The following is a 23910-nucleotide window of genomic DNA, read 5'->3' on the forward strand; positions in this document are numbered from 1 at the left end:
CTCAGGCACTTAACACTTGCTGTGTGACCCTGGGCAAGTCACTTAACCACAATTGCCTCACTAAAAAAAAAATGAGAAAGGGGAAAGCATGTGATGTCTTGCCTTCCTTCCTGCCTTCCTTCTCCTTCCCTCCTTTCTTCCTCCCTCCCGTCTTTCTTTCCCTTCTCCATTCTTTTCCAGGTGTTTGTATGTTAACCCAGGGGCAATAGGGAATCACATGAGTTTCTTGAGCAGGAGAGTGACTTGGTTAAATGTATACTTTAGGGAGGGGCAGCTAGGTGGCACAGTGGATAAAGCACTGGCCCTGGATTCAGGAGGACCTGGGTTCAAATTCTGCCTCAGATACTTGACACTTACTAGCTGTGTGACCCTGGGCAAGTCACTTAACCGTTATTGCCACCCCCCCCCCAGTGTACTTTAGGAATATAAATTTGGCAACACATCAAGGATGAATGGATGAATCAAAAAGCATTTATTAAATGCTTGCTACCTTTGTGTAAACCACTAGGGATATAAATAGGAAAGCAAGACAATCTCCATTCTCAAGGAACTTGTTCTAAAAGGGGGAGGCAAGACAACACAGAGCTTTTGGGACAAAAACTGCTGGGAAAACTGGAAAACAGTTCAGCAGAAACTAGGTAGAGACCAACATTTCATACTGCATACTAAGATAAGGTGAGAGTGGGTACATGATTTTGATAAAAAAGGGTGATACCATAAGCAAATTAAGAATAGTTTACCTGTCGGATTTGTAGTTAAGTGAAAAATTTAAAACCAGTTATTGAGAGCATTCTGAAATGTAAAATGGATAATTTTGATTATATTAAATTTAAAATTGTTCACACGAACAAAACCAATGCAACAAAAATTAGAAGGAAAGCAGAACACTGGGGGGGGGGAATTTTTACAGCAAGTATCTTTGTTAAAGGACTAATTTCTCAAATATAGAGAGAACTGAGTCAAATTTGTAAGAAGTAAAATAATTCTCCAATTGATAAATGGCCAAAGGATATAGTCAGGCAGTTTCCAGACAAAGAAATCAAAGCTATCTATAGTCATGAAAAAAAGCTCTAAATCAGTATTGATTAGAGAAATGCAAATTACAACAACACTGAGGTATCACCTTACATCTATGCAAAATGACAAATGCTGGAGGGGATGAAGGGAAAATCGGTACACTCATAAACTGCTGGTGGAGTTGTGAACTAGTCCAACCATTCTGGAGAACAATTTGGAACTATGCCCAAAGGGCATACCCTTTGACCCAGAAATATCACTACTAGATCTGTATCCCAAAGAAATCAAAGAAAAAGGAAAGGGACCTTTATGCAAAAAAATATTTATAATAGCTCTTTTTGTGGTAACTAAGAATTGGAAATTTAGGGGATGCCCATCAATTGGGGAATGGCTCAATAAGTTGTATATGATTGTAATGGAATATTATTGTTCTATAAGAAATGACAAGCAGGCACATTTCAGAAAATCCTGAAAAGACTTAACTGATGTTGAGTGAAGTGAACAGAACCAGGAGAACACTGTACATAGTAATAGCAACATCGTGTGATGATCAGCTGTAATTGACTTAGCTCCTCTCAGCAATACAATGATCCAAGACAGTTCCAAAGGACTCATGATGGAAAATACTCTCCACATCCAGAAAAAGAACTATGGAATCTGAATGCAGATTGAACCATACTATTTTTACTTTTTTTTTTTTTTGAGGTTTTTCCCTTTTGTTCTGATTCTTCTTCTACAACATGACTAATGTGGAAATATGTTTAATGTGATTGTACATATATAACCTGTGAGATTTAAAATTGGATATTAGATCATAAATCTCCCCTACTTAACCTACAAGATATGGTTGCTCTAAGCTTGCAAAGGAGATCATGACCTAATAAATTTACAGGGGCATCAGGCATGAGTAAAAATGAATGTTCTACTGTTAAGGGCCCCATAGATACCATGCGAGGATTCAATTTTGCCACTCTCTGGCTCTTTCCTGAGACTCCCACTACATTCAAAAATCCTACAGGTCTACACCCAGCATCTGGTTTGCTTACTAATACTGATTTAGAGGCTCCTGTGTCTAGCAGACAATCGTAATAAGTCTCCCCCACTTTTAGGGTGACATGTGGTTCATTACTCTGGGGAGGTGAATGGACTGGCACAAGTGTATTCAAAAAATCCGGATCTGGGAATATATGGCTTTCATTATCTATGTTCCATTCCTCCCCAGTTCTCTTGTCTTCTTGAAGTGGTAAGATGTCATCAGGAGGAAACTGGATTCTGATCTGGAAAACTGGATTCTGGACTCTGGTCTGGATAAATATAGTCCTTAACTGTGAAACTACACCATTTGGATGTTTCTCAAAACTAGGGATGTATTCCCCTGAAAAGATTTATATCCATTTTGATTCTGCCTGTAATAAGGCCTATAATTACTCCAGTTCTAGCTGGTCTGCTAAGGCCCTAAAAAGGCACTTGGAAGTTCAGCAGCCTGTGCACTAAAATGGGAAGGCAAAGAAGCTGCCCAGAGGGTGTCATAATCAGAAACTACAGCAGCTCCAGTAAAACGGGTTCCCTCTCTCATAAATGAGGAACCATCTGTTATCCTAACCAACTGTTAAAAAACTTTCATATTTTTTTTTACCACATTTCCCCCTTTGCTTCCTCAAGAAACGGAATATTTCCTTGATGGAACAGTAAAAAGAATATAATAACTGTTGCTAACTAATAATATGTGAACAACAATATAGAAAAGGAAGAGAGGAAAGTTTTGTCCAGAGGGGCGATTTTTTTTTGTCCTCATGAACCGACGATTTGACATTAGTCTTGCAAACCTATATCAGATTGCTTTCTGTCTTGGGGAAAGGGGAAGGAAGGGAGGGAGAAAAATTTGGAATTCAAAATCTTCTAAAAATGAATTTTGAAAACTATCTTTACATGTAACTGGAAAAAATAAAATACAATTAAGTTTGAAAAAATAAAGAAACGATAAGCATGATGATTTCAGAAAAACTTGGAAAGGCTTAAATGAACTGATATAGAGTGAAGTGAGCAGAACCAGAACACCGTACACAGTAACAGCAATATCATATGATGATCAACTGTGAATGACTTAGCTCTCTCTTCTCAGCAATAAAATGAACCAAGACAATTCTAAAGGACTCATCATGAAAAATACTAGCCTCCTTCAGAGACAGAACTGATAGTTTCTGAATACAAACTGAAGCATACTATTTATTTATTTATTTATTTATTTATTTATTTATTTCCTTCCTTCCTTCCTTCCTTCCTTCCTTCCTTCCTTCCTTCCTTCCTTCCTTCCTTCCTTCCTTCCTTCCTTCTTTTCTTTCCCTCCTTCCTTCTTTTTTTCCTTCCTTCCTTGCTAAACCAATTTCTGTTTCTGAGGCTGAACCATGTGACAGTGTCAAGGACTTTGGTGATAAGAATCTTCTTTACCAGGTCTCTAGTAACTGTGACTTGTTAACTGTGACTACTAAAGAAGCAATGGCTGCAGCATAGGCAGGCCATGCTTTTACACAGTTTGTTCTTTCTGAAATTATGAGATGCTGAGCTAGAAGAAGGGCTGGTGGTCTGAGAAACATCACTACGCCTAGAGTTCTTGAGCTTATTTTCTCATCCATGGCAATTGGATGGGAACTGGTCAGCAACTGGTATTGGTGTGGGGGAGATGATGATTGAGGGAGAGAGAGCTGGGCTGGAAGCAGCACCACTTGCCTATGAGCCATTGCTTTACCCAGGACCTGGCAAAGAGTCCTGCGTTGTTTCCAGGTTCTGAGGATGAATTGGAGAGAGGAAGAGCTTAGCCAGGAGAACCATGTGCCCTGATGTCCAGGAGTATTTGCCACCGTCCCTCCTCCTGAAGAAAGACCAAATGTTTAATAAGATGTAGAGCTGGAAAGAATTTGAGGTTACCTAATCCAATGTCCTCATGAGGACCCAGGAACATGAAATAACTTGCTGAAGATGGCGCAGGAATTTTTCCTACTACAAATCGTTCATCATACTTAAAATAATCTTCCACAGGGCTTAGCACAGGGCTGGGCATATAGTGGGTATGTGCTAATTAAATGGTCCTCTTCTATGATCACGGATTGAATCCCCTAATTTTACAAACCAGGTCATAAGGCCGATTTGTTGAGAGAATATGGGTTGGGGGCAGCTACGTGGTGCGGTGGATAAAGCACTGGCCTTGGATTCAGGAGGAGCTGAGTTCAAATCCGGCCTCAGACACTTGACACTTAACTAGCTGTGAGACCCTGGGTAACTCACTTAACCCCTCATTGAGAGAGAGAGAGAGAGAGAGAGAGAGAGAGAGAGAGAGAGAGAGAGGATGTGGATTAACTAGTAAAAACTTAACAAATTTGCAAAACAAACCAACCTAGCAAGTCAACTAATTTCCTATTAATTGTGGGTCAGTCAGTAGCAGTATCTTGGCAGTTACTTTGTATATTTGAAAGGATCACAAGATCATCTGAAAGAAGCTCATAGGTCATATCAGTCAATAACTTCTTTTCATAGATAAGGAAGCTAAGGCACAGAGAAGGTATGACTTGCCCAGTCACCCAGCCATTAATTTATAGTTGTTCAGTTATGTCTGGCTCTCCTCTGACCCCATTTGGCGTTTTTCTTAGCAAAGATACTGGAGTGGTTTCTTATTTCCTTCTCTAGCTCATTTTCCAGATAAGGAAACTGAGGCAAATAGGGTTAAAGCCCAGGGTCACACAGCTAGCTAGTGTCTGGGGCCAGATTTGAACTCACGAAGATGAGCTCACCTAGCTACCCAAGTATTAATTAGTAGAGCCATATTGATCCTAGGCCAGTTGCCTCAAAATCTAGCACTCTTTCTGCTGTTCACCTATGTGTTATTGAGGTAGGGGATGGGATTAGAAATACCAGAATGACATTGAGAAAGAACTGTGCTGGACTGGCTGGCCTGATTGTTTTTGTTTTTAGTTCTGTAGCATGAAAGGGCCCTCTCCCCTAGTAAGGAAGAGCTGAATTATGTATGCCTCTGGGAGGATAAGGATGCGGTTAGAGCTTCCGAAAGAATATTGATGTCTGCTCTAGGATACAGCCCAGCCCAAGGATAGAGCCCCTGAAGCATCTTGATATTCCTAGATAAAATGTTCTTCTGAGGTGTCACAAGAGGGGGCCCCAAGAAGTAAGGAAAACCCTTCTCATGATTCTTTTTTGTTTACTTTCTCCTATAAAAAGTTAGCGGTTTCTTTGCTTTGGGAAGTTGAGATATAGGATCTCTCCTCCCAGACAGTTGCTCTATTGTAATAAACCGAATCTTCCTTTTATCTGAATTATATGTGTGCCAGTTTAATTCCTTAACTGAGGATATAAAAAACCCAGCTCATCCCTGACATATGAGTGGATGTCAATAACTGATCGATGGGTGGGGTTGAAAGGGTCTCTCTCTGTCTCTGTCTCTCTCTCATTTTTTTTTTTTTTGGTGTGTTATTTTTCAAAAACAACCATGATGAAATTGATCCAGATAATACGTAAAGAATTTCACATACCTTAAGGTATTATATAAATGCAAGCTATTATTTTTGCTTGTATCTATAGTATATAGCACTTAGTATATAGGCACTAAGAAATTCGTGTAGGAAGGCAGGCAGGGAAAAAAATGATCACATTCCCCCTCTTTTTCATTTTGAAGAAGCCTATGGAAAAAGTATTTATTTGCTTTGGTTTTGGGAGAATCTAGACAATGAGACTTGAAACCGCTTAGGTGTTTTGCCCTGATTCTACAGGGCATCACATAATCTAGGTTCCGATCCCTGCTCAATTATAAATTCTGTAACCTTAAAACAAAAACAAAACATAAATTCTTGGACAAGTCAGAAGGACCTGGGTTCAAATACCATCTCTGTTCTCTGTTACTTTACTAGGAGAGTGACCTTGGACAAGTTGTTCCCTCTCTGGCCCTCAGTTTTCTTGCCTGTAAAATGGAAAGGGTGGTGGTGGTGTCTCTTCAGGTCTCTTCTACCTTTGTTTCTATGCTCCTTCTATCCTAAGGTCTCTAAGATACCCCCCCCCCCCCAGCTCTGAATCAATGATCTTGAGGCCAGTGCTTCTGCAATTTAAAAGAAAAAGAAAACGAAACCTTTGGAACCAACAAGCATAATCAAAGGAAACACGGAATTTGCGGTGGATAGAGAGCCAAGCCTGGAGTCAGGAAGAAAAACTTCACCCTTTGGCCAACCTGGCCAGGAGGCTTTGCTAATATAGGTAGGCTGGTCCTAAGGCAACAAACAGCTCTCCTCCACGTGCTTCTTGGGGGCCCTTCTAGTCTGTTTGGAGTTTCTAGAGCAGGTGATCTGGTGATCATCTTGGCTTTTCAGAGAACCCCAGGGTCACTTTTTAGCTGCTGAAGGCCTCGAGGGAGGACCAGCGTTAGTGGACACCAGCATGAATACAGGAAAGCAGAGTAGTTGACAAAGGTCAGGGCTCTAGCAGAGTCAGGGCTGGGGCGGGCCGAGGTGGAGCTGGATCTCCAACAAAGGGCATTAGGAGGGCTCTGGAGGAGCCTAGCGTTAGGTGGGAGGTGGGACCGGAGTGGGACGCGGCGCGGTGACTGATCACGAGTGGATCAAATTGTGGAGGCAGGGACAGGGAACTACCTCGCCTGAGTCCAGCTTGGGGGTTAAAAGCGGACCGAAAGGGAACCTGAGGAAGCGGTGAGAGCAAAAGGGATGACAGCCGAACCCTAAAAGGGAGGAGGAAGACCCGAGTGGGGGCGGAACCAAAGCGGGGGAGTGAGCTAGAGGGGCGGGGCTTGTGTATAATTAATTGGGGGCGTGTCCAGGGAGGGCTGCTAACTTTGGGGCGTGACTCGGCTTGGAGGGGGAAGGGTTAGAACCGCGACCTGGGCGGGGCGGGGCGTAAAGGGGCAGTGCCCCGGAGAAGCCGGAAAGGAATTGGGTATCGGGGGAGTTTAAGACTCGGGCCGGGATCGGATCTGGGGAGGCAGGACTTGAAGAGGGACCGGAGCTGGGGTCTGGATGGGAGGGGGGTGGGGTCGGACCTGCACCCTAGAAAGGGTAAAATGGGGACACGATGGAGAAGGAAATGGCAGACCACTCCAGTATCTGCCCAGAAAACCCAGTGAACACGTAGAATCCAACACATCTGAAATACCAAACAACTGGAGTAGAAGGGCGCGAGAAGGGGCGGAGCTAAACTGCGGGGGCGGGGAAGGGAAGAGTTAGAGCCGGCGCTGGAGGGGGAGGGGGATTTATCGAGGGATGGGAGGCGGGACCAGGATTAGAGAAGGGAAGCGATTAGAGCGGGAACTGGAGAACGGGCTCTGATTGGACGAAGGGCGGAGTCAGAGCTGAGCTCTGGCTGGCTGGGCCGAAGCGGAAGGGGGCGGGGTCAGAACGCAGGCGGAGCCGGACTGAGAAGGGGCGGGATCAGAACAGCGTGGGCGGGAAGGGGCGGAGTCAGAGCGTCCGGACTTAGGCAGAGGCGGAGGCGAAGAAGGAGGCGGAGCCGGAGCGGGAGCCGGAGGCGGAGGCGGAGGCGGAGGCGGAGGCGGAGGCGGAGGCGGAGCAGAAGCAGTAACAGAGTGTCCCGGGACGAAGTCAAGCTGCGGTCCAGTCGATCCCCGGAGCTCCGCTACCCCGCCGGAGCGGAGCGGAGCCGAGGAGGCAGGCGGGCGAAGGGCATGGAGAAGGGAGGCGGTAAAGGCCGGACCCCGTCGGAACACCTCGTGGTGGTGGTCGGCGGCGGCATCGCGGGGCTCGGGGCGGCTCAGCGGCTCTGCCGGCATCCGGGCTTCCGGAACCTGCGGCTCCTGGAGGCTACTGATCGCTGCGGGGGCCGCATCCGCTCGCAGTCTGCCTTCGGTAACATACGCCCCCACCCCCGAGACCCTCTCCTCAGGACAGTAGGACCCCTGGCCCCCACTTCTGGTAGAAACCAGGACCCGCTTAACCAGGGGTTCCCCGGGGTGGGCGTGTGGGGGGGAACTCATTGACTCTGGTCGTCAGAAGACGTCGTGGGAGGGAGGGACCATAAAGGTCATCTAGTGCAGCCCCCTGACCTCGGGGCGACAGTGGGGCCCACGGCCCTGGATTTAGAGCTGGAAAGGACCTTGGTAATCACCTAGTCCAACCCTTCGTACAGAGGAGGAAACTGAGGCCTAGCTGGGGGAGGTCCTGCTTAGCAGAGCTTTAGATCTTCCCGGGGTGAGAAGGGAATGGGGCTGATGGGCAGTTGCCCCTGGAGAGGTGGAACAGTCCCGTCTGGAGAGAAGAGAGGGAAGGAAGGTCAAGTTCAGCAGGGAGGGGAAGGCAGGAGAGCATTCGAGATGATGAACTTTGTTCCCTCTTTCCTTCCACTCCCTCAGGTGGTGTGATTGAGATCGGGGCACACTGGATTCACGGGCCCTCCAAGAACAACGCTGTCTTCCAGTTGGCTTTAGAGTATGGCCTATTGGGTGAGAAAGAGATGTCGGAGGAAAATCAGCTTATTGAAGTTGGTGGCCACCCGGGTCTGCCCTCTCTGTCCCTCTCCAGCTCGGGCAAAAATGTGGATCTCAAGTTGGTAGAAGATGTGGCTAATCTGTTCTATACTCTGTTAGACCAAACACGAGAATTCCTCCATGTGGCAGAGACCCCTGTCCCCAGTGTGGGGGAATACCTGAAGAAGGAGATTGCTCGGCACATGGTTGAGTGGACAGAAGATGAAGCAACCAAGAACCTTAAACTGTCCATCCTGAACACCTTCTTCAACCTGGAGTGCTGTGTGAGTGGGAGCCATAGTATGGATTTGGTTGCCCTTGGATCGTTTGGGGAATACGCCATGTTGCCAGGGCTAGATTGTACCTTTTCTGAGTAAGTAGAATCCATCTCATAGTGTGTACCTAGAGCTATTTGTAACTTTGGCTTGAAGAATTCATTTATAGTGGTTTGACCCAGTTGAGGATACCCTGTGACTCATAGTGTTAGGATGAACACATTCTGGTTCTGGTTTTCCAGAGAAAATGCTCAAAATCTGGGGGATGAGGTGGTAAGAAGATTTTAGAATAAGTCACATTTCCATTTTTCTGTTCCCAATCTACTTTTTTTCTACCTTACATTACTACCCTTCCCAATACTGTGGTCCAGCCAACTGCCCTGCTTACTCATAGACAACACTCCATCTCCTGCTCAGATACCTTTGCACTAGTTTTCCATCACATACATGATGTGCTCTGTCCTCAGCCCCTTTGGTCTAATTTCCTTCAGGGTTCAGCTCAACACCATTCCCTCCATTCCCCCAAAGAAGCTATTTTTTTTTTCCCCTTGGCCAATCAGTCCTTGAGATCCCTCTTAGGTAAAAAGGAAAGGGCTTAGGGGCAGCTAGGTGGTGCAGTGGATAGAGTTCCGGCCCTAGATTCAGGAGGACCTGAGTTCAAATCCAGCTTCAGACATTTAACACTTACTAGCTGTGTGACCCTGGGCAAGTCACTTAACCCCAATTGCCTTACCAAAAAAAAAAAAAAAAAAGGAAAAGGCTTAGAGATTTGCTTAATCTTAAGAGAAAATAACTAAAGGAAGGGGAAACATTTTTTGATATAGTGGCCTGTGATTCTCTCCCAGACTAAGCCATTTTGGGGAGCCAATATTTTACCTTTCACCTGGATAATTTTGTCATCTGTGTGTGAGACTTGTCAAGTACAGTAACCTGACTTCTTCTGACCATATGATGGTTTCTGTGGCCTGGGAATAGTGAATAGATGATAGATCTAGAGTGACCAGAACCAGGAGGTAGAGTTAGATAAAACCTCAGAAGTTTGGTGTTTCTTTTCTCTATGTTAGAGTTTGCTAACCAGCTCCTACCTCAGAAGTTTTTTTTTTGAGAGTTGGGAACAGTTTCATTATATATATATAGATATATAGATAGATAGATATAGATATAGATATAGATATAGATATAGATATAGATATAGATATAGATATAGATATAGATATTTTCTTTTTATTGGTGCTTCTTGTTATATTACATTCATTTTTGAATACAGCCTTTCATCTTCCCTTGCCTGGCAAGCCTTTTCTTGTAACATATATTTAAAAGATAAAGGAAAGAAGCAATTTAGTACAACCAACCAACCAAACGACCAATCAATCACTCAACTAACCAACCAACCAATGACTTGTCTGACAGTGTATTAAAATATTCCCACCCATAGTTCCCTACTTCTTCGATCAGAGAAGAAAAGGGCATTTGCTCAACTCTTCTGGTACCAAGTTTGGTTATTACAATTACACAGTTTTGTTTTAAAATGAGTTTCAGCCATTTGGTTCTTCTGAAAAAAATTCTGACTTGTGTCATAACTCTTCTAGGGGGTATGAAGGTCTCACGAACTGCATGATGACTTCTTTGCCGAAAAACGTCGTACTCTTTAACAAACCAGTAAAGACCATTCACTGGAATGGTTCCTACAGACATGAAAATTTTCCAGGAGGGAAATTTCCAGTACTAGTGGAATGTGAAGGAGGAGAGAAGTTTGCAGCACATCACGTTATAGTCACTATACCCTTAGGTAAACATTTTTTGTCTCCTTTTTTCTTGATACATTTGAAATCCAAACTCATCTAAATAGCTTTAGCCTCTTGTGTCTAGACCTGTCTTAAAGGTGCAACCATTTGCTTTATTTCACTTTTGCTATGTTAATTACTAAGCTATTTTAAATTTCAGAAATGTCTTAATTCGTATTTGTATAACAAATTTGTATTGGTATAAACTTATAGTTTGCAAACTGTTTTCCTCCAAAAAACCCTGTGAACTAAGTAGCATTGTGCCCATTTTGTGAAGGAGGCAACTAAGGCTTAGTTAAATTATGCACTTTGCTCAGAGTCACATAACTAATAAGTGGCAGAACTGAGATTTGAATTGTGATCTTCTGACTGGTGCTCTTTTTTAAAAAAAAAATCTATATTATGTTTCTCTTTTCAGTCAGCTTTGACTCTTTGTGACCCCATTTGTTTTTTTTTGTTTTTTGTTTTTGTTTTTTTTGCAGGGCAATGAGGGTTAAGTGACTTGCCCAGGGTCACACAGCTAGTAAGTGTCAAGTGTCTGAAGCTGGATTTGAACTTAGGTCCAACTGAATCCAGGGCTGGTGCTTTATCCACTGTGCCACCTAGCTGCCCCACCATTTGGGGTTTTCTTGGCAGAGAAATGGTTTACCATTTCCTTTTCCATCTTATTTTAAAGATGAGGAAACTGAGACAAACTTACACAAGGTCACACAGCTAGTAATGGTCTGAGGTCAGATTTGAATTCAGGAAGATGAGTCTTCTTAACTTCAGGCCTAGCTCTCTATGTTCTATAGCACCTCTTCGATGTTCCCCTGTACAGAGAGAAAAATAGAGAGTGCTGGACTTGTCAAGAAGACTTGGATTCAAGTAACTGATGACTACTAGTTATGTGACCTTGACCAGGTCATTGATCCCCTTTGCGCCTTGGCAGCCCCTTTGGGAGGAGCTGGCAGTTTCAAACAACTGATGAATTTGAACCAGAGAATGATGTTGGCAAAGGACTAGATTGGGAGGGAGGGGAGCACTCGCCACATGTGGTATGTGTTGCCTTGGACAAATTACTTCATCTCTGTGGGCCTCAGTTTCTTTAGCTGTAAATCAGGGGATTTGACTAGATCTGTAAGGTTCCTTCTGACTCTAATTTGATGATCTGCTACATTATTGATAAATTGCAATCTACACTGATGGAGGCAGTTTCCTTAGCTGACAAAATAATATTCTTCAAGCAGAAGACAAGGGTTAAATATCATTGAGAAAAATGAGGTACATAAGTAGTTATTTCCCTTGTTTGAAATAAGGTTGAGACAACAGTGCAGTAGAAAGAACGTGAAACTAAAGAGTCACAGGATGTGAGTTCAAATTCTGGTTCTCCCACTTCCTCCATGTATAACCTTGGGCAAATCCCTTCACTTGATCTATAAAATAGGGGGTCAGATTAGATGACCCCTGGGGTCCCTTTCAGCTCTAATCCGTGATTCTTTCATCCTGTGACTGTCTTCTAAGCAAAAGAAACAGCTGTAAGCTAGAAGAAATGAATGGGAAGTTAAAACTGTAGTTTTCATTTTTCTGCTTTCCTTATGAAAATTCTTTCAACGAATACAGAGTAGTTTGAAAATCTGATAAAATGTGGAATTAGCTGAATATGAGAGTGATGTTGTTCAGTTTGTAGAAGACTGGGGTGAAAGCCAAGAGGCCCTGGAAAGAAAAGATGACCAGGCTTCGTGGGGATGCAGATAACAAATGCTGACGCCACGAAAATAAACTGTAAATATCAGGCTTTGAAGTGTTTGTGGAACTGTGAGGCCACAGCTTCCCCTAGCAAGGAGCCTCTATAGGCAGCAACCTCATCATAGAATGGTGAGGACCTCTGACAGTGCTGGTCATACCCGTATCAGGCCAAAGAGAACAGCCTTCTTTTTTCTTTTTTCTTTTTTTTTTTTTTTGTGGGGCAATGAGGGTTAAGTGACTTGCCCAGAGTCACACAGCTAATAAATGTCAAGTGTCTGAGGCCAGATTTGAACTCAGGTCCTCCTGAATCCAGGGCCAGTGCTTTATCCACCGCACCACCTAGCTGCCCCATTCTTTTTTCTTTGAAGGCACACCCCCTTCAGCTATTTGAAAATTGCCCTTTTGTCCCTACTGAGTTTTCTCTTCTTCCTGCCTAGAGGCAGCTAGGTGGTGCAGTGGACAGAGTGCTGGGCATGGAATGAGGAAGACCCTATTAGCAGAGTGATCATGGACAAGTCCCATAAAAAAAATCACTGTGTGCCTCAGTTTCCTCATTTGTAAAATGGAAATTATAACTGCTCCTATCTCCTGGGGCTATTGTGAGGCTTAAATGAGATATTTGTAAAGTGCTTGGCTGTAGTAAGAATGTAATAAAGGCTTCGTTTCCTTTAAGGAATAGTACTGTGTAAATGTCAGCATCATCAGTAAGAGCACTTTAGGGTTTGCAAAGTGCTTTGCTTAATTAACTCTTTTGAGTCTTACAACAACCTTGTGAGGTAGGTACTCCAGGCATGATTAATGCTGGGTTTTTTTGTTTGTTTTGTTTTGTTTTGTTTTTTAGTGAGGCAATTGGGGTTAAGGGACTTTCCCAGGGTCACACAGCTAGTAAGTGTTAAGTGTCTGAGGCTGGATTTGAACTCAGGTCCTCCTGACTCCAGGGACGGTGCTCTATCCAGTGCTGTTTTACAGTTGGGGAAACTGAGGCTTAGATAAATTCGCTTGCTTTTGTATATGTAAGAGGTTGTCTTTGAATCTGAGTCTCTCCTGATCCTGAATCCAACATATATTTCTTTCTGTATCATGGCTTCTAGACCCTACGTGTCATCATCTCTTGGACTCATTGGGTTTGTTAATGTCTCTTCTAAAATGTGATTCCCCCAGAAGTAGACACAGTATAACTAATGTAGGCAAACCTGCTGGGGACTCAGTGGAATTCTCATCTTAACATTCACCCGAGGTTACACAAGCTCTTGTGGGGGGGTCATGTCCTATAGTTAGTGCATTCTGAACTTGACTTAAGCTCTTCTCCTGTGAATTGGAGTGAGCTTGTCTAGCTCATCATTCCCCATTCCTGCCCTTGTGCGTTTGATGTTTAAATAGGCTTTGAACTTTAATAGAAATTATTGTTCATCCTGCTATGATCATTTTGGATCCCAGTTCTCTCCTCCAATGTATATTAGCAGATAATCTGTTGAGTCTGAAGTTTCCTCACCTGAAAGTGGAGATCATAGTCCCTCCCTCCTTCCTTCCTCCCTCCCTTCTTTCATTTCCCAAGGTCCCACAGCTATTAACTGTCTGAGACTGCATTGAACTCAGGTCCTCCTGACTCCAGGGCAGGTGCTCTATCCACTGCACCACCTAGCTGCCCCTCAGATCTTGAAACACTTTCACTAAGGGTCTCAATGAGGCTCACATGAAAGGATCTATGTCATGTGCTTTGCAAACCTTACAACTCTCTATGAATGTCAGCCGTTAATATGAAATTAGAGTAAGAACATATTCAAGCACCTTTTGGTCTTCAGCTAAACAAAATCACTTTTCCAACATGGGGATAGACATTTTCCTGTTTTTCAAATTCATAGCATCAGAAAAGGGGTCTATTCATTGTCCATGTTTGAAAGACCCCTTTTCTGCTCCTTTCTGGCTTGAACACAGAAACAATTTGGGCTAACTGTATGTGAGTTTTAAGAGAATGCTTTCCTTCAGAGTCATATCACAGGGCCTAGGGTGGGAATGGCTCTTAAGGGGCATCTGGACTAGCCTCTCTCCATTTAACAGATGAGCATATAGACCCAGGTTCAGTAAATTAACCAAGGTCATGTGACTAGTAAGTAGTATAATGGGAGTTAACAGAAATTACTTTTTTAAAACTAAGTTAAATTCTTGGATCCAGTAGTCTTACTTGACTGCCATCCTCAGATGTTCCCATTGTGTGGAGCTCTAGATATTTTGTGGGATAGAGATGATCTTGAAACTGTGTATAATCTCAGTGGACTTCATTATACCCTCATTTATCAACAAAACCAAACCCATGCTTGTTTGTAGTGACATCATACATTAAACAGCGCCATTAAAGTGAAGGAGCTTTATTCTAGAAGACTCCAGGGTAGGGGATGGAGGTGGGGAGGTATTTCTTGCTTTTGGATATCTGCTCTCCTGAGAAAACTTCACCAATCATTTCAACCACTTTTGGTAGTCCCTACTTTCACATCACCTGGTTCTCCAGGTCAGCATCCTACCAGCTCCTTCTCTTTCCAGCCAGGCCACTCTATGTTCAAAAACTCAGCTGGATGAGAGCCAGCCCAACCATTGGAATTTGAAGCTCTGACTTGTTTTGTACTCCTCCCTAATTATCGATTCATCCCATCACTTTCATCTTGACCTCAGACTCATGTTTTGATCTGATTTGATTTATTTCAGGTGTTCTCAAAGAGCAAATGACTACCTTATTCGACCCTCCACTGCCCCAGAGGAAAGCACAAGTCATCATGAGAATGGGCTTCGGAACCAACAATAAAATATTCCTGGAGTTTGAAGAACCTTTTTGGGAATTAGACTGTCAGCAAATCCAGGTGGTGTGGGAGGACACGTCGCCCTTTTTGGATGTCAAGGCTGAGCTACAGGACATGTGGTTTAAAAAGCTCATTGGCTTTTTAGTCTTGCCTCCCTTGGAGTATGTATTGATTTTTTTGTTTGTTTTAATTTGCGTTTTGAGAGATTCCTCAGGACTGAATCACAAGTGGGTTCCTGGCAACTGGGGAGTTAGCATTGAAGGGCAAACTCAAGTTGCTAGAGTAATACAAGGAATTTAATCCCTATGCCCAAACTCTTGACTGGTTTAGAGCCCACCAAGAAGGGAAATAAGTCTATGTGGTTCTGATAAGATAGATTCTGGATGGCTCATACAAGACTTGGCAGGTTTGAGTATTTGGAAGGGTAGGTAATATGTGAGGTATTGGAACACCTGCAATCTGCTAGGTGCTGAGGGGTGACAGAGGAAGTCAGACACATGGATGTTACCCACAAGGAATTTGTAGTCTTGTGAGGCAAGATTGGAGCGCAGTGAAGACGAAAAGAGGAAGGGATTTAGAGTTGTGGATTGTTGTTTTTGTTGTTCAATTGTTTCAGTCTTACCTTACTCCTTGTGACTGCATTTGGGATTTTGTTGACAAAGATACTGGAGTGGTTTGCCATTTCCTTCTCCAGCCCATTTTACAGAAGAGGAAACTGAGGCGAACAGGGTGAAGTGACTTTTCGAGGATCATACAGCTAGTAAGTGTCAGAGGCCAGATTTGAACTCATGAAATGAGTCTTCCTGAAACCAGGTTCAGATTCGTATCACCTAGCTGCCCTTGTCTTTGGTTTTCCAAGCATTGTCTTGCCACTTAGCTGTCCCTGGAGTCATGGAGCTTGGGTTCAAATCCAGCCTCTCCTGCTTACTACTTTGACAAACCACTTAACCTTTGGGCCTTAGCTCCCTGATCTGTAAAATGAGGGTATTGCTTTAGGTGACCTGGGACGTCCCTCCCAAATGCACAGTCTATAAAGATAATAAATAAGATAGCATCCGTCAGGGTGACATCAGAGAATAGCAGGGTTCAGTCATATGTGAGTGGGACATAGATGGCATTGTGTGGGAAAGGTAAGGGGATAGAGTGCTGGCTTCGGAGTGTGGACGACATGGGTTTGAGTCTGCCATCTTGACATTTCCTTGTCCCTTTTTTGTGCCTTAGACGCCTCCCAGGGACTGATCTATTAAGTCACAGATACAGAGCTGTGTGTGTGTGTGTGTGTGTGTGTGTGTGTGTGTGTGTGTGTGTGAATAAAAGAATCTGTGATTTTGTGATCTGGAGACTCTCTCCACCAACTCTCCCGAGGAGATCATACCCCATCCAGAATTTAGTCTTTGAGAGTCGCCTGGGGCACAGAGATGGTAAGAGGCTTGCTAGGGTTCACATAGCTACGTAAGCAATGGGAAGCAGACTTCAATCCCATGTCTTCTAGACTCCATACCCAGTAGCTCTATCACACTGCCTTTATACCATGTAAAATCATCTCCATATATGTGTATGTGTGTACAGGTATGTGTGTGTATAAATGTATATACATGTGGTGATAATGATAATTCAGAGATTAAATTGAATAATTTGGAGGTTGGAAGAACTGTTTTCTGGGGAAGATTACAGAATCTAAACTGGTATAGTGTGTTAAAGAGAGAAAAGTGTTATCCTGTTACAGCAAAAGAGACAAATAGCAAAGGAGCCTTGAGAACAGTGGGGCAGAAGGAGGGCATGGAGCATAAACGTGGTCCTTTGGTTGTTAAACAGGAGAAGAGTTGAGCAGCTTCCTTCTTTTTTTTTTTTTTTAGTGAGGCAATTGGGGTTAAGTGACTTGCCCAGGGTCATACAGCTAGTAAGTGTTAAGTGTCTGAGGCCGGATTTGAACTCAGGTACTCCTGACTCCAGGGCCGGTGCTTTATCCACTGTGCTACCTAGCCACCCCAAGCTTCCTTCTTTAGGTCATGGTAAAGGAGCTGGCCGAGAGCTTGCCTGCCACCACCCAGCATTCCTGTCTGCAGTTCTACCCGGAGTGCTTCCCAGCTTCCTCCACAGCAGGGGGTCAAGTGGCCAGGCCTGTTCTTTACTTACTTACCCAAACTACTCCTCTCCAGTGAAGGAGCCTTTCTTTCTATGCAGGTCGTCATACGTTCTCTGTGCATTCATCGCTGGACATGAATCAGAATTTATGGAAACCCTTTCTGATGAAGAAGTGCTTTCATCTCTAACCCAAGTCTTGAGGAGGATAACAGGTACTCCTCCCTTAGGTGGGAATAAGTGACCAGGATTGTGTTTGCTTTGAATTGACCTCTGACTCCTAAGCCCAGTGTTTCAGGATATCCCGTGATAGATTCAATCTGTGCTTTCCTAAGGGAGGTTCCTCATTACAGAAACATAGATGGATTAAAAAGTGATTGTGAGGTGTGTAGGGTCACTTTTGCTTAATCCTTACAATGACCCTAAGTTAAAACAGAGGCAGTTTACATTAGCCAACTGAGACCCCAAACAGGAAAGTGACCTTGTTGGGGTCACACATAGTTGATGGGTCAGATCCCCCTTTGTCCCCTCTTAATCTGTCACTTACTGGTCAGCATCTGTTTTGTCCACAAGATTGCATTGCCTTCCTGTTTTGTTTTTTTGTTTTGTTTTTTTTAAGAATTTAGCAAAGCTAAATGGCAGAAGGCGCCTTTTGCTAATATGCTGTATGACTTGGTTTTCTTCCTTGGTAGTGACTTTCATTTTGGAAAATGCCCAGTCTTTAAAATGAAAAGCAAATTGCAAACATACGGGAGGGAATGCTGTGTTAACCTGCTGCATCTCTGGGCTTCAGGAAATCCACAGCTCTCCGGGCCTAGGAGTATACTCAGGTCCAGGTGGCACAGTGCCCCCTACACCAGAGGCTCTTACAGCTACGTGGCAGTTGGCAGCTCTGGAGAAGACATTGATATACTTGCCCAACCCATTCCTTCGACCTCCTTAGACTCCCAGGTAAATGTCTGTCCTCCTTAGACAATGAACTCTAATACCTTTTGATGTGCAGTCAGTCTCTTTTAAAAAATGTTTTATTGTTGCTTTAGAAAACATCATTGCTGTCACTTCGCCAGTGACATCCTCACCACTTTCCTGCCCCCCCCTTATACACACAAAGAGCTACAGTCAAGCAAAGCACACCAGCACATCGGCCATATCTCATGTTCTAGGTTGGCAATTTCTATTCCCTCAACTGAGGAACACTTTTACATTCAAAAACAAAAAAATCTGGGACCTAAAAACGAGTGGTACAAGAAGATAAGTTTATTACTCTAGCTCTGGGCCTCCTTCGGAGGAGGCAGCTGGATTTTATTTTTTAATTTAGAATCCATGCACAGTGATAAGTTAAAGCATTACCCCTTGTGTAGATACGGAAATGATAGGTGGCCTCTCTCATGCAACCGAATGAAACTGGACAGTTCCTGGTGCCCAGAAGCATGTGACTCTGTGCCTTTGGCTTGGTGGGAAAGGGAAAGAAGGGAATGTGTCCTTGATGTAACAACCTAGAATTCAGAATGCATTTTTCAAAAGGAACAATCTTATAATCAAAGGATCATAGATTTAGATCAGGAAGGGACCTTGGATGGTCAAATGCAGTTGAAGAAACTGAACCAAATAGTTTAAGGAACCTGATGTAGGTCACACAGAGTGTAAGTGGCGGATCACGATTTGGATTCAGAGCCTGTGACCCCAAATCCGTTGCTTTCCCCTGGACTAGTCCCACAGAATGGAGGGTGGGAATGAAATAGTATTCTCCTTAGGTAGGGTACAGCTTAAATTGACTTTGGAACCCTCTTCTGAGAACCTGACCATCATTTATAACATTTTTAAAGAGTCGTTCAACAAATATAAAGTTATCGCTGTGCAAAAGCTATGTTAGGCACTGGAGGTAGAAAGATTTTTTTTAAAGTGACATAGTCTGTGCCTCAAGTAGCTTTCTTCTTGGGGTGAGGCTGTGTGTGTGTGCGCGCGTGCGCGCGCATGTGCACATGAGCGTGCGAAGGTGGAGAAGTACAACGTCAACATGGCTAAGTACAATACAAGGTAGGATGTATTGGGGGGTAAAAGAGAGATCCTGACAAAGGATTCTAGGAAAATTTGAGGAAAGAAAAAAATTTGTTAGGAGACCTATAGGAGGGCTTCATGGAGAAGGTGGCACCGAACTGGTCCTGGGAAGAAAAGGAGCAAGATTCTGAAAGGCAGAGTCGAGGAGGGTGGGCATTCTAGGTATGGGGGATGGCTAAGGTAAAGGCATGGAGTCCGGAGGTGCCATGTCACCTCCAGTAGATGTCTTTTTTTTGGGGGGGGGGCGGCAATGAGAGTTGAGTGACTTCCCCAGGGTCACATAAAAGGTAGGTGTCTTGAAGCAGATATAATGGCATTGTCAAGCACTGACTTAGAAATTAACTTTGAAAAGACCGCTCCTAATTTTTGGAGCACCTCTAATACACGTATATTTGCTCAAACAACACAGACTCATAAGTAATGAGAAGAATATGGCATATTCATTTGGATTAGGAAATATACTATGTGCACGAGTAAATATTTTTTAGATTTATTAGCATGGGATCTTTGATACATAATACATCCAGTACTTCCAGTTTGTTTTGTAAGTATTTAGAATGATTATCAAATTTGGATTTCCAGAGCCTTCCTTTTGGCTTTTGGATCATCAGTGAATGGACAGAGGAAAGAGAGATAAATTGGATTTAATTAACCGATTTATAGTCATAGTGAGGGTTTTTTTGAGGAGAAATTTAACTGTTGGTCAGCAGGCATCTATTAAGTACTTGCTATGCTAGGCCTTGTGTGTAGCTCTGGAGAGACAAAGACATAAATGAAACAGTTCACATTCTGTAGAGAAAGGCAACATGTTCATAATAGTTTAGTGTGAAGTGGAAATCCTGGTAATGTTGGACATTGACTTTATCTGTAGTCCCACCTGTGGGGGCTCATTCTCCTAATGCCCACTCATGCTTCTCCCATCAGGGCTCTAGGGCTAGTTTTCTAGGACTGTCCTCATGAGCCCCTACTGCTTTGCTCTTCATTGATTATCTAGTTGATATCAATTAGTCAGCCAGGGTTAATTAGCTCTTAGGTGTGTCTACTGAGGCAGTATAAGAACAGTGGGTACAAAACATCCAGTCCAAAGGTCTTGGGCCCAGTCTCTCACAATTGCATGTGGAGGCCAGGGGAAAGTGGTTTGGGAAAAAGAGAAAAGAAAGCAAGCTTGGAAAGCACAGGGGGCAAGAAGGGAAACTCACAGCCCCTGGAATCCTCAAGAAGTTCCTGTGGCATGTGTGTGCCCCTCTGCCGGGCCCTGATGTTCCAGGGTCCTTGAAGAGTCCTGAAACTGGCCACACCTTTCCTCAGCTTGGCCAATTTGTCTTCCCTCAACTCCTGGCTGCTCTTGACTCTCTAGTGACCTGAGCAGGCCATGCTCATGCTCCCATGCTCTGCCCTCTAGTTTCAGGCACCAGGGTCCATCTAATTCCTCAGAGTATTCTCTCTCTCTCTCTCTCTCTCTCTCTCTCTCTTTCTCTGAGGCAGTGAGAGTTAAGTGACTTGCTCAGGGTCACACAGCTAGTAAGTGTCAAGTGTCTGAGGTCAAATTTGAACACTGCCTGAATCCAGGGTCAGTGCTTTATCCACTGTGCCACCTAGCTGTCCCCTTTGTTATCCAATTTCATTCAACGACTTGAAGTACTTTACTCCTCGAACCTCAATTATACCTTTGAATGATTCAGTAGACATGTCTAGGAGTTGTTCCTATCTAGTTTATACATTTGCTTCTGCAAATCAAAAAGGTGTTCTCAGCTGATTAGGATATTAGGGAATAGAACATCTTGTGAGTTATATTAATTGGGAGGGGAGTGTGCATGGGAAACCTCCCTTTTTCCTTGAAGTTATCTAGTTTAGTTCAATTCAACAAAAATTGCCAGCTACTCCACTTGGCTCTGAGGACGAAGAGTAAAACCAAAGACAGTCTCTGGCTTTAAGGAGCTTACATCCTATGGAGGAAGAGGAGCTATACAATCTAGAGAGAGAAATACCTGTGAAACAAAAGGAGGCTTTGGTCTGTGACCCTTTCAAGTATCCATGCCACACCCATTGTGGAGGATCCTAATATCCTCTTGGTCTTAATAGTCGGGTTGGTAGCCTTTTCATTCCTTCTTAAGAATGTGTGGAAAACACGCAGGCCCTAATGGAGAGAACAGAAACATATTGGAAAATATTTTTCTTTTTCTTTAACACATAATCTTCTTTATTAAAGAGGACCCATGCCAGTATTTAAGTGGGAAAAAACAACAACAACAAAACCAAACCAAACCCCCCCCAAAACCCACAAACCTCTCTTCAGAGCTGTGATCTCCATGGCAACAATAGTAGGAAAAAAATATTCCTTAAGGGAGAAAAACACATCTTTTATGTGCTCCCAACCCCTTCTGTTCTCATCTAAGTATTCCATTTGACTTGTAGTTACAGATCCTTTTCGCTGGGGAAGCCACCCATCGCACTTATTACTCCACCACCCATGGTGCTCTGCTGTCTGGGTGGAGGGAAGCAGATCGTCTCATCAGCCTGTGTGACTCAGGGGCCCAACAGCTTCACCCCAAGCCCTGAGTCTGTCCTTGCTTTATCTTTGCTCTAAATGTTATTTCTCTCTGATGGCTTAATGATTGTTTAGTTAGCCACTGTTTCCTCCAACAAATAATTTTCAGTCCAGCTCAGGTTTTCTTTGAGAATGTCAAGAGTCATTCTCCAATTTTAAAAAAATTCTTAGTTGGTCACTTTTATTTCCTGAAGCTATTGCTATGTTCAGATTCCTCCCACCTACCCAAAATAATCATCAGTGCCCTCTCTGAGAAGCAAGAGCTAAGTGTTCCTGGTGATTCTGAATACAGTGTACGATGAACAGTATTGCACTAAAATAAAGTATTTAAAAAACACATTCCTGTTGATAGTTTCGTCATTCATACCTCAGAGGCAGGTAACCCTGGATTTACAAGCTCTTCCAGGTTCTTCCAGATTGGAAAAGTTTCAAGTACATCTCAAGGAGGGTAGATTATCAGCTGTCAGAAGAGTAGTCTAGGTAATGTGTGCATATATGTACTCATACACAAAATACACATGTATATGTGTGTGATATATACACACATAAATAGATATTGTTGTTGAGTTATTTTTTAGTCGTATCCAACTCTTTGTGACCCCATGTGGGGTTTTCTTGGCAAAGATACTAGAGTGGTTGACCACGTCCTTCTCTAGCTCATTTTCCAAATGAGTAAACTGAGGCAAATATGGTTAAATGACTTTCTCAGGGTCACACAGCTAAGTAAGTATCTGAGGCTGGGTTTGAATTCAGAAAGCGGAGTCTTCCTGTCTCCAAACCCAGCAATACATTCACTGCGTCACCTACTTGACCCATACATATACAGGGTGGGCCAAAATCACAAAGGGGTCTGATGTTTTAATAACTTTTTGAAAATTATTTTTTCTTTTTTTCTGCCATTTATGAGATTTGATTTTTCACATGTAATGTAAATTCATTTCCTATGTATACTGTATATGTTGCTATGGTATTGTAAATTAAAAACAAAAAATAAAGGAGTTATTAAATATTGGTGACTTTTGTCCCACCCTGTGCATTCATACATATATATGTATTTTAAAGACTAGGTAGGTATTCCCATCTTGCCTAGGCTGGAAGTTCTGGGGCTTCTCATGAGACAAATCCACTCTGATCCACTAGGGAGCTTAGACCTTATCCAGCCTGGGTCAGCTTGCCCTTCATTGGAGCCTCGGCAAAAATAATAGCAATTATTATAGTGTAGTATATTATGTGATTTGTTAACACTATAAGATTTATAAAGTTCTTTCCTAAAATCAACGGCCAGATCTGTAGAATAAATATAACAATAAAAAGAATAGCTAATAATCATATAGTGCTTAATATGTGCCAAGCACTGTGTTAAGCACTTTATAATGAATTTTATTTGATTCTCACAACAGCTGGGGTTGGTGGGTGCTATTATTACCTCTATTTTACAATGGGGAAACTGAGGTAAACAGAGGTTAAGCGACTTGCCCTGTGTCACACAGCTCTGATGTGTCTGATACTGGATTTGAACTTGGGTTTTCCAGACTCCAAGGGTTCAGCATTCTAGCCACTGTACCACCTAGATGCTTCAGCTAGGGGCTATAATTATTCCTACTTTAAAGTTAAGTTACTTGCTCCCAAGTCACAAAGATGTCATGTCTTGGAACCAGGATTTGAACTGAGGTTTGGTGGCTCTGGGTGTTTTAGTCCTTGCACAGAATTACAGCATTCCTGCACAAGCTTTCCTTGCTTGATGGAACAATCATGATCCTAAGCACAGTTGGGCTCATCAGCAGCAGGCTGGCCAGCAGGAGATGAATTCTTTGGCCATGGTAACCCATGAGACTGGCACAAGATGAAACACCCCTTCATTCTACTCCACCTCTGATTCTGCAGTGACGGACAAAGCACTTAACTGTAGCTAGTAAAAATAATAAATGCTTTGGACAATGACCCACACTCCTGGAGGAACTGAACCACATTCAAAATAAAAAATGGATGGCCAGAATGTCTCACTGGCATCCACATAGTAATAAAAAACCAAGGGGAAGGCTTTGAGCATGTTGTGTAACCCTTCTGTCAAGGATTTTTAGAAGCAAAAGTAAGAACTGCTCCAGATGGGAAGGCTCAGCGGGGCCTTTGGAAATCC

General features: G+C 43.2%; 1 protein-coding gene across 2 annotated transcripts; it reads left to right on the forward strand.

Moving 5' to 3' along the window:
• The first annotated feature begins 7516 nt into the window (after nt 1-7516).
• On the forward strand, nt 7517-22112 carry PAOX (polyamine oxidase). Of its 2 annotated transcripts, XM_043988333.1 has the most exons (7): nt 7530-7889; nt 8393-8879; nt 10371-10570; nt 14994-15246; nt 17270-17382; nt 17961-18118; nt 21641-22112. In XM_043988333.1, exons 1-7 carry the CDS (start codon nt 7709-7711, stop codon nt 21782-21784), a joined length of 1536 nt encoding a protein of 511 aa, XP_043844268.1. In that variant the 5' UTR covers nt 7530-7708; the 3' UTR covers nt 21785-22112. The 2 variants fall into 2 exon arrangements, with proteins under 2 accessions (XP_043844269.1, XP_043844268.1); XM_043988334.1 differs by lacking the exon at nt 21641-22112 and having other exon boundaries at nt 7517-7889; nt 17860-17993.
• Nucleotides 22113-23910: the final 1798 nt, after the last annotated feature.

Source organism: Dromiciops gliroides, chromosome 2 (assembly GCF_019393635.1).
Source record: "Dromiciops gliroides isolate mDroGli1 chromosome 2, mDroGli1.pri, whole genome shotgun sequence".
Taxonomy (NCBI): Eukaryota; Metazoa; Chordata; class Mammalia; order Microbiotheria; family Microbiotheriidae; genus Dromiciops; species Dromiciops gliroides.

Coding starts and splice junctions, on each gene's coding strand:
- PAOX (XM_043988333.1), top strand. CDS start 7,709: ATGGAGAAGGGAGGCGGTAAAGGCCGGACCCCGTCGGAACACCTCGTG. Junction 8,880..10,370: donor CTAGATTGTACCTTTTCTGA/GTAAGTAGAATC, acceptor TAACTCTTCTAG/GGGGTATGAAGGTCTCACGA. Junction 17,383..17,960: donor AGTCTTGAGGAGGATAACAG/GTACTCCTCCCT, acceptor TCTGGGCTTCAG/GAAATCCACAGCTCTCCGGG.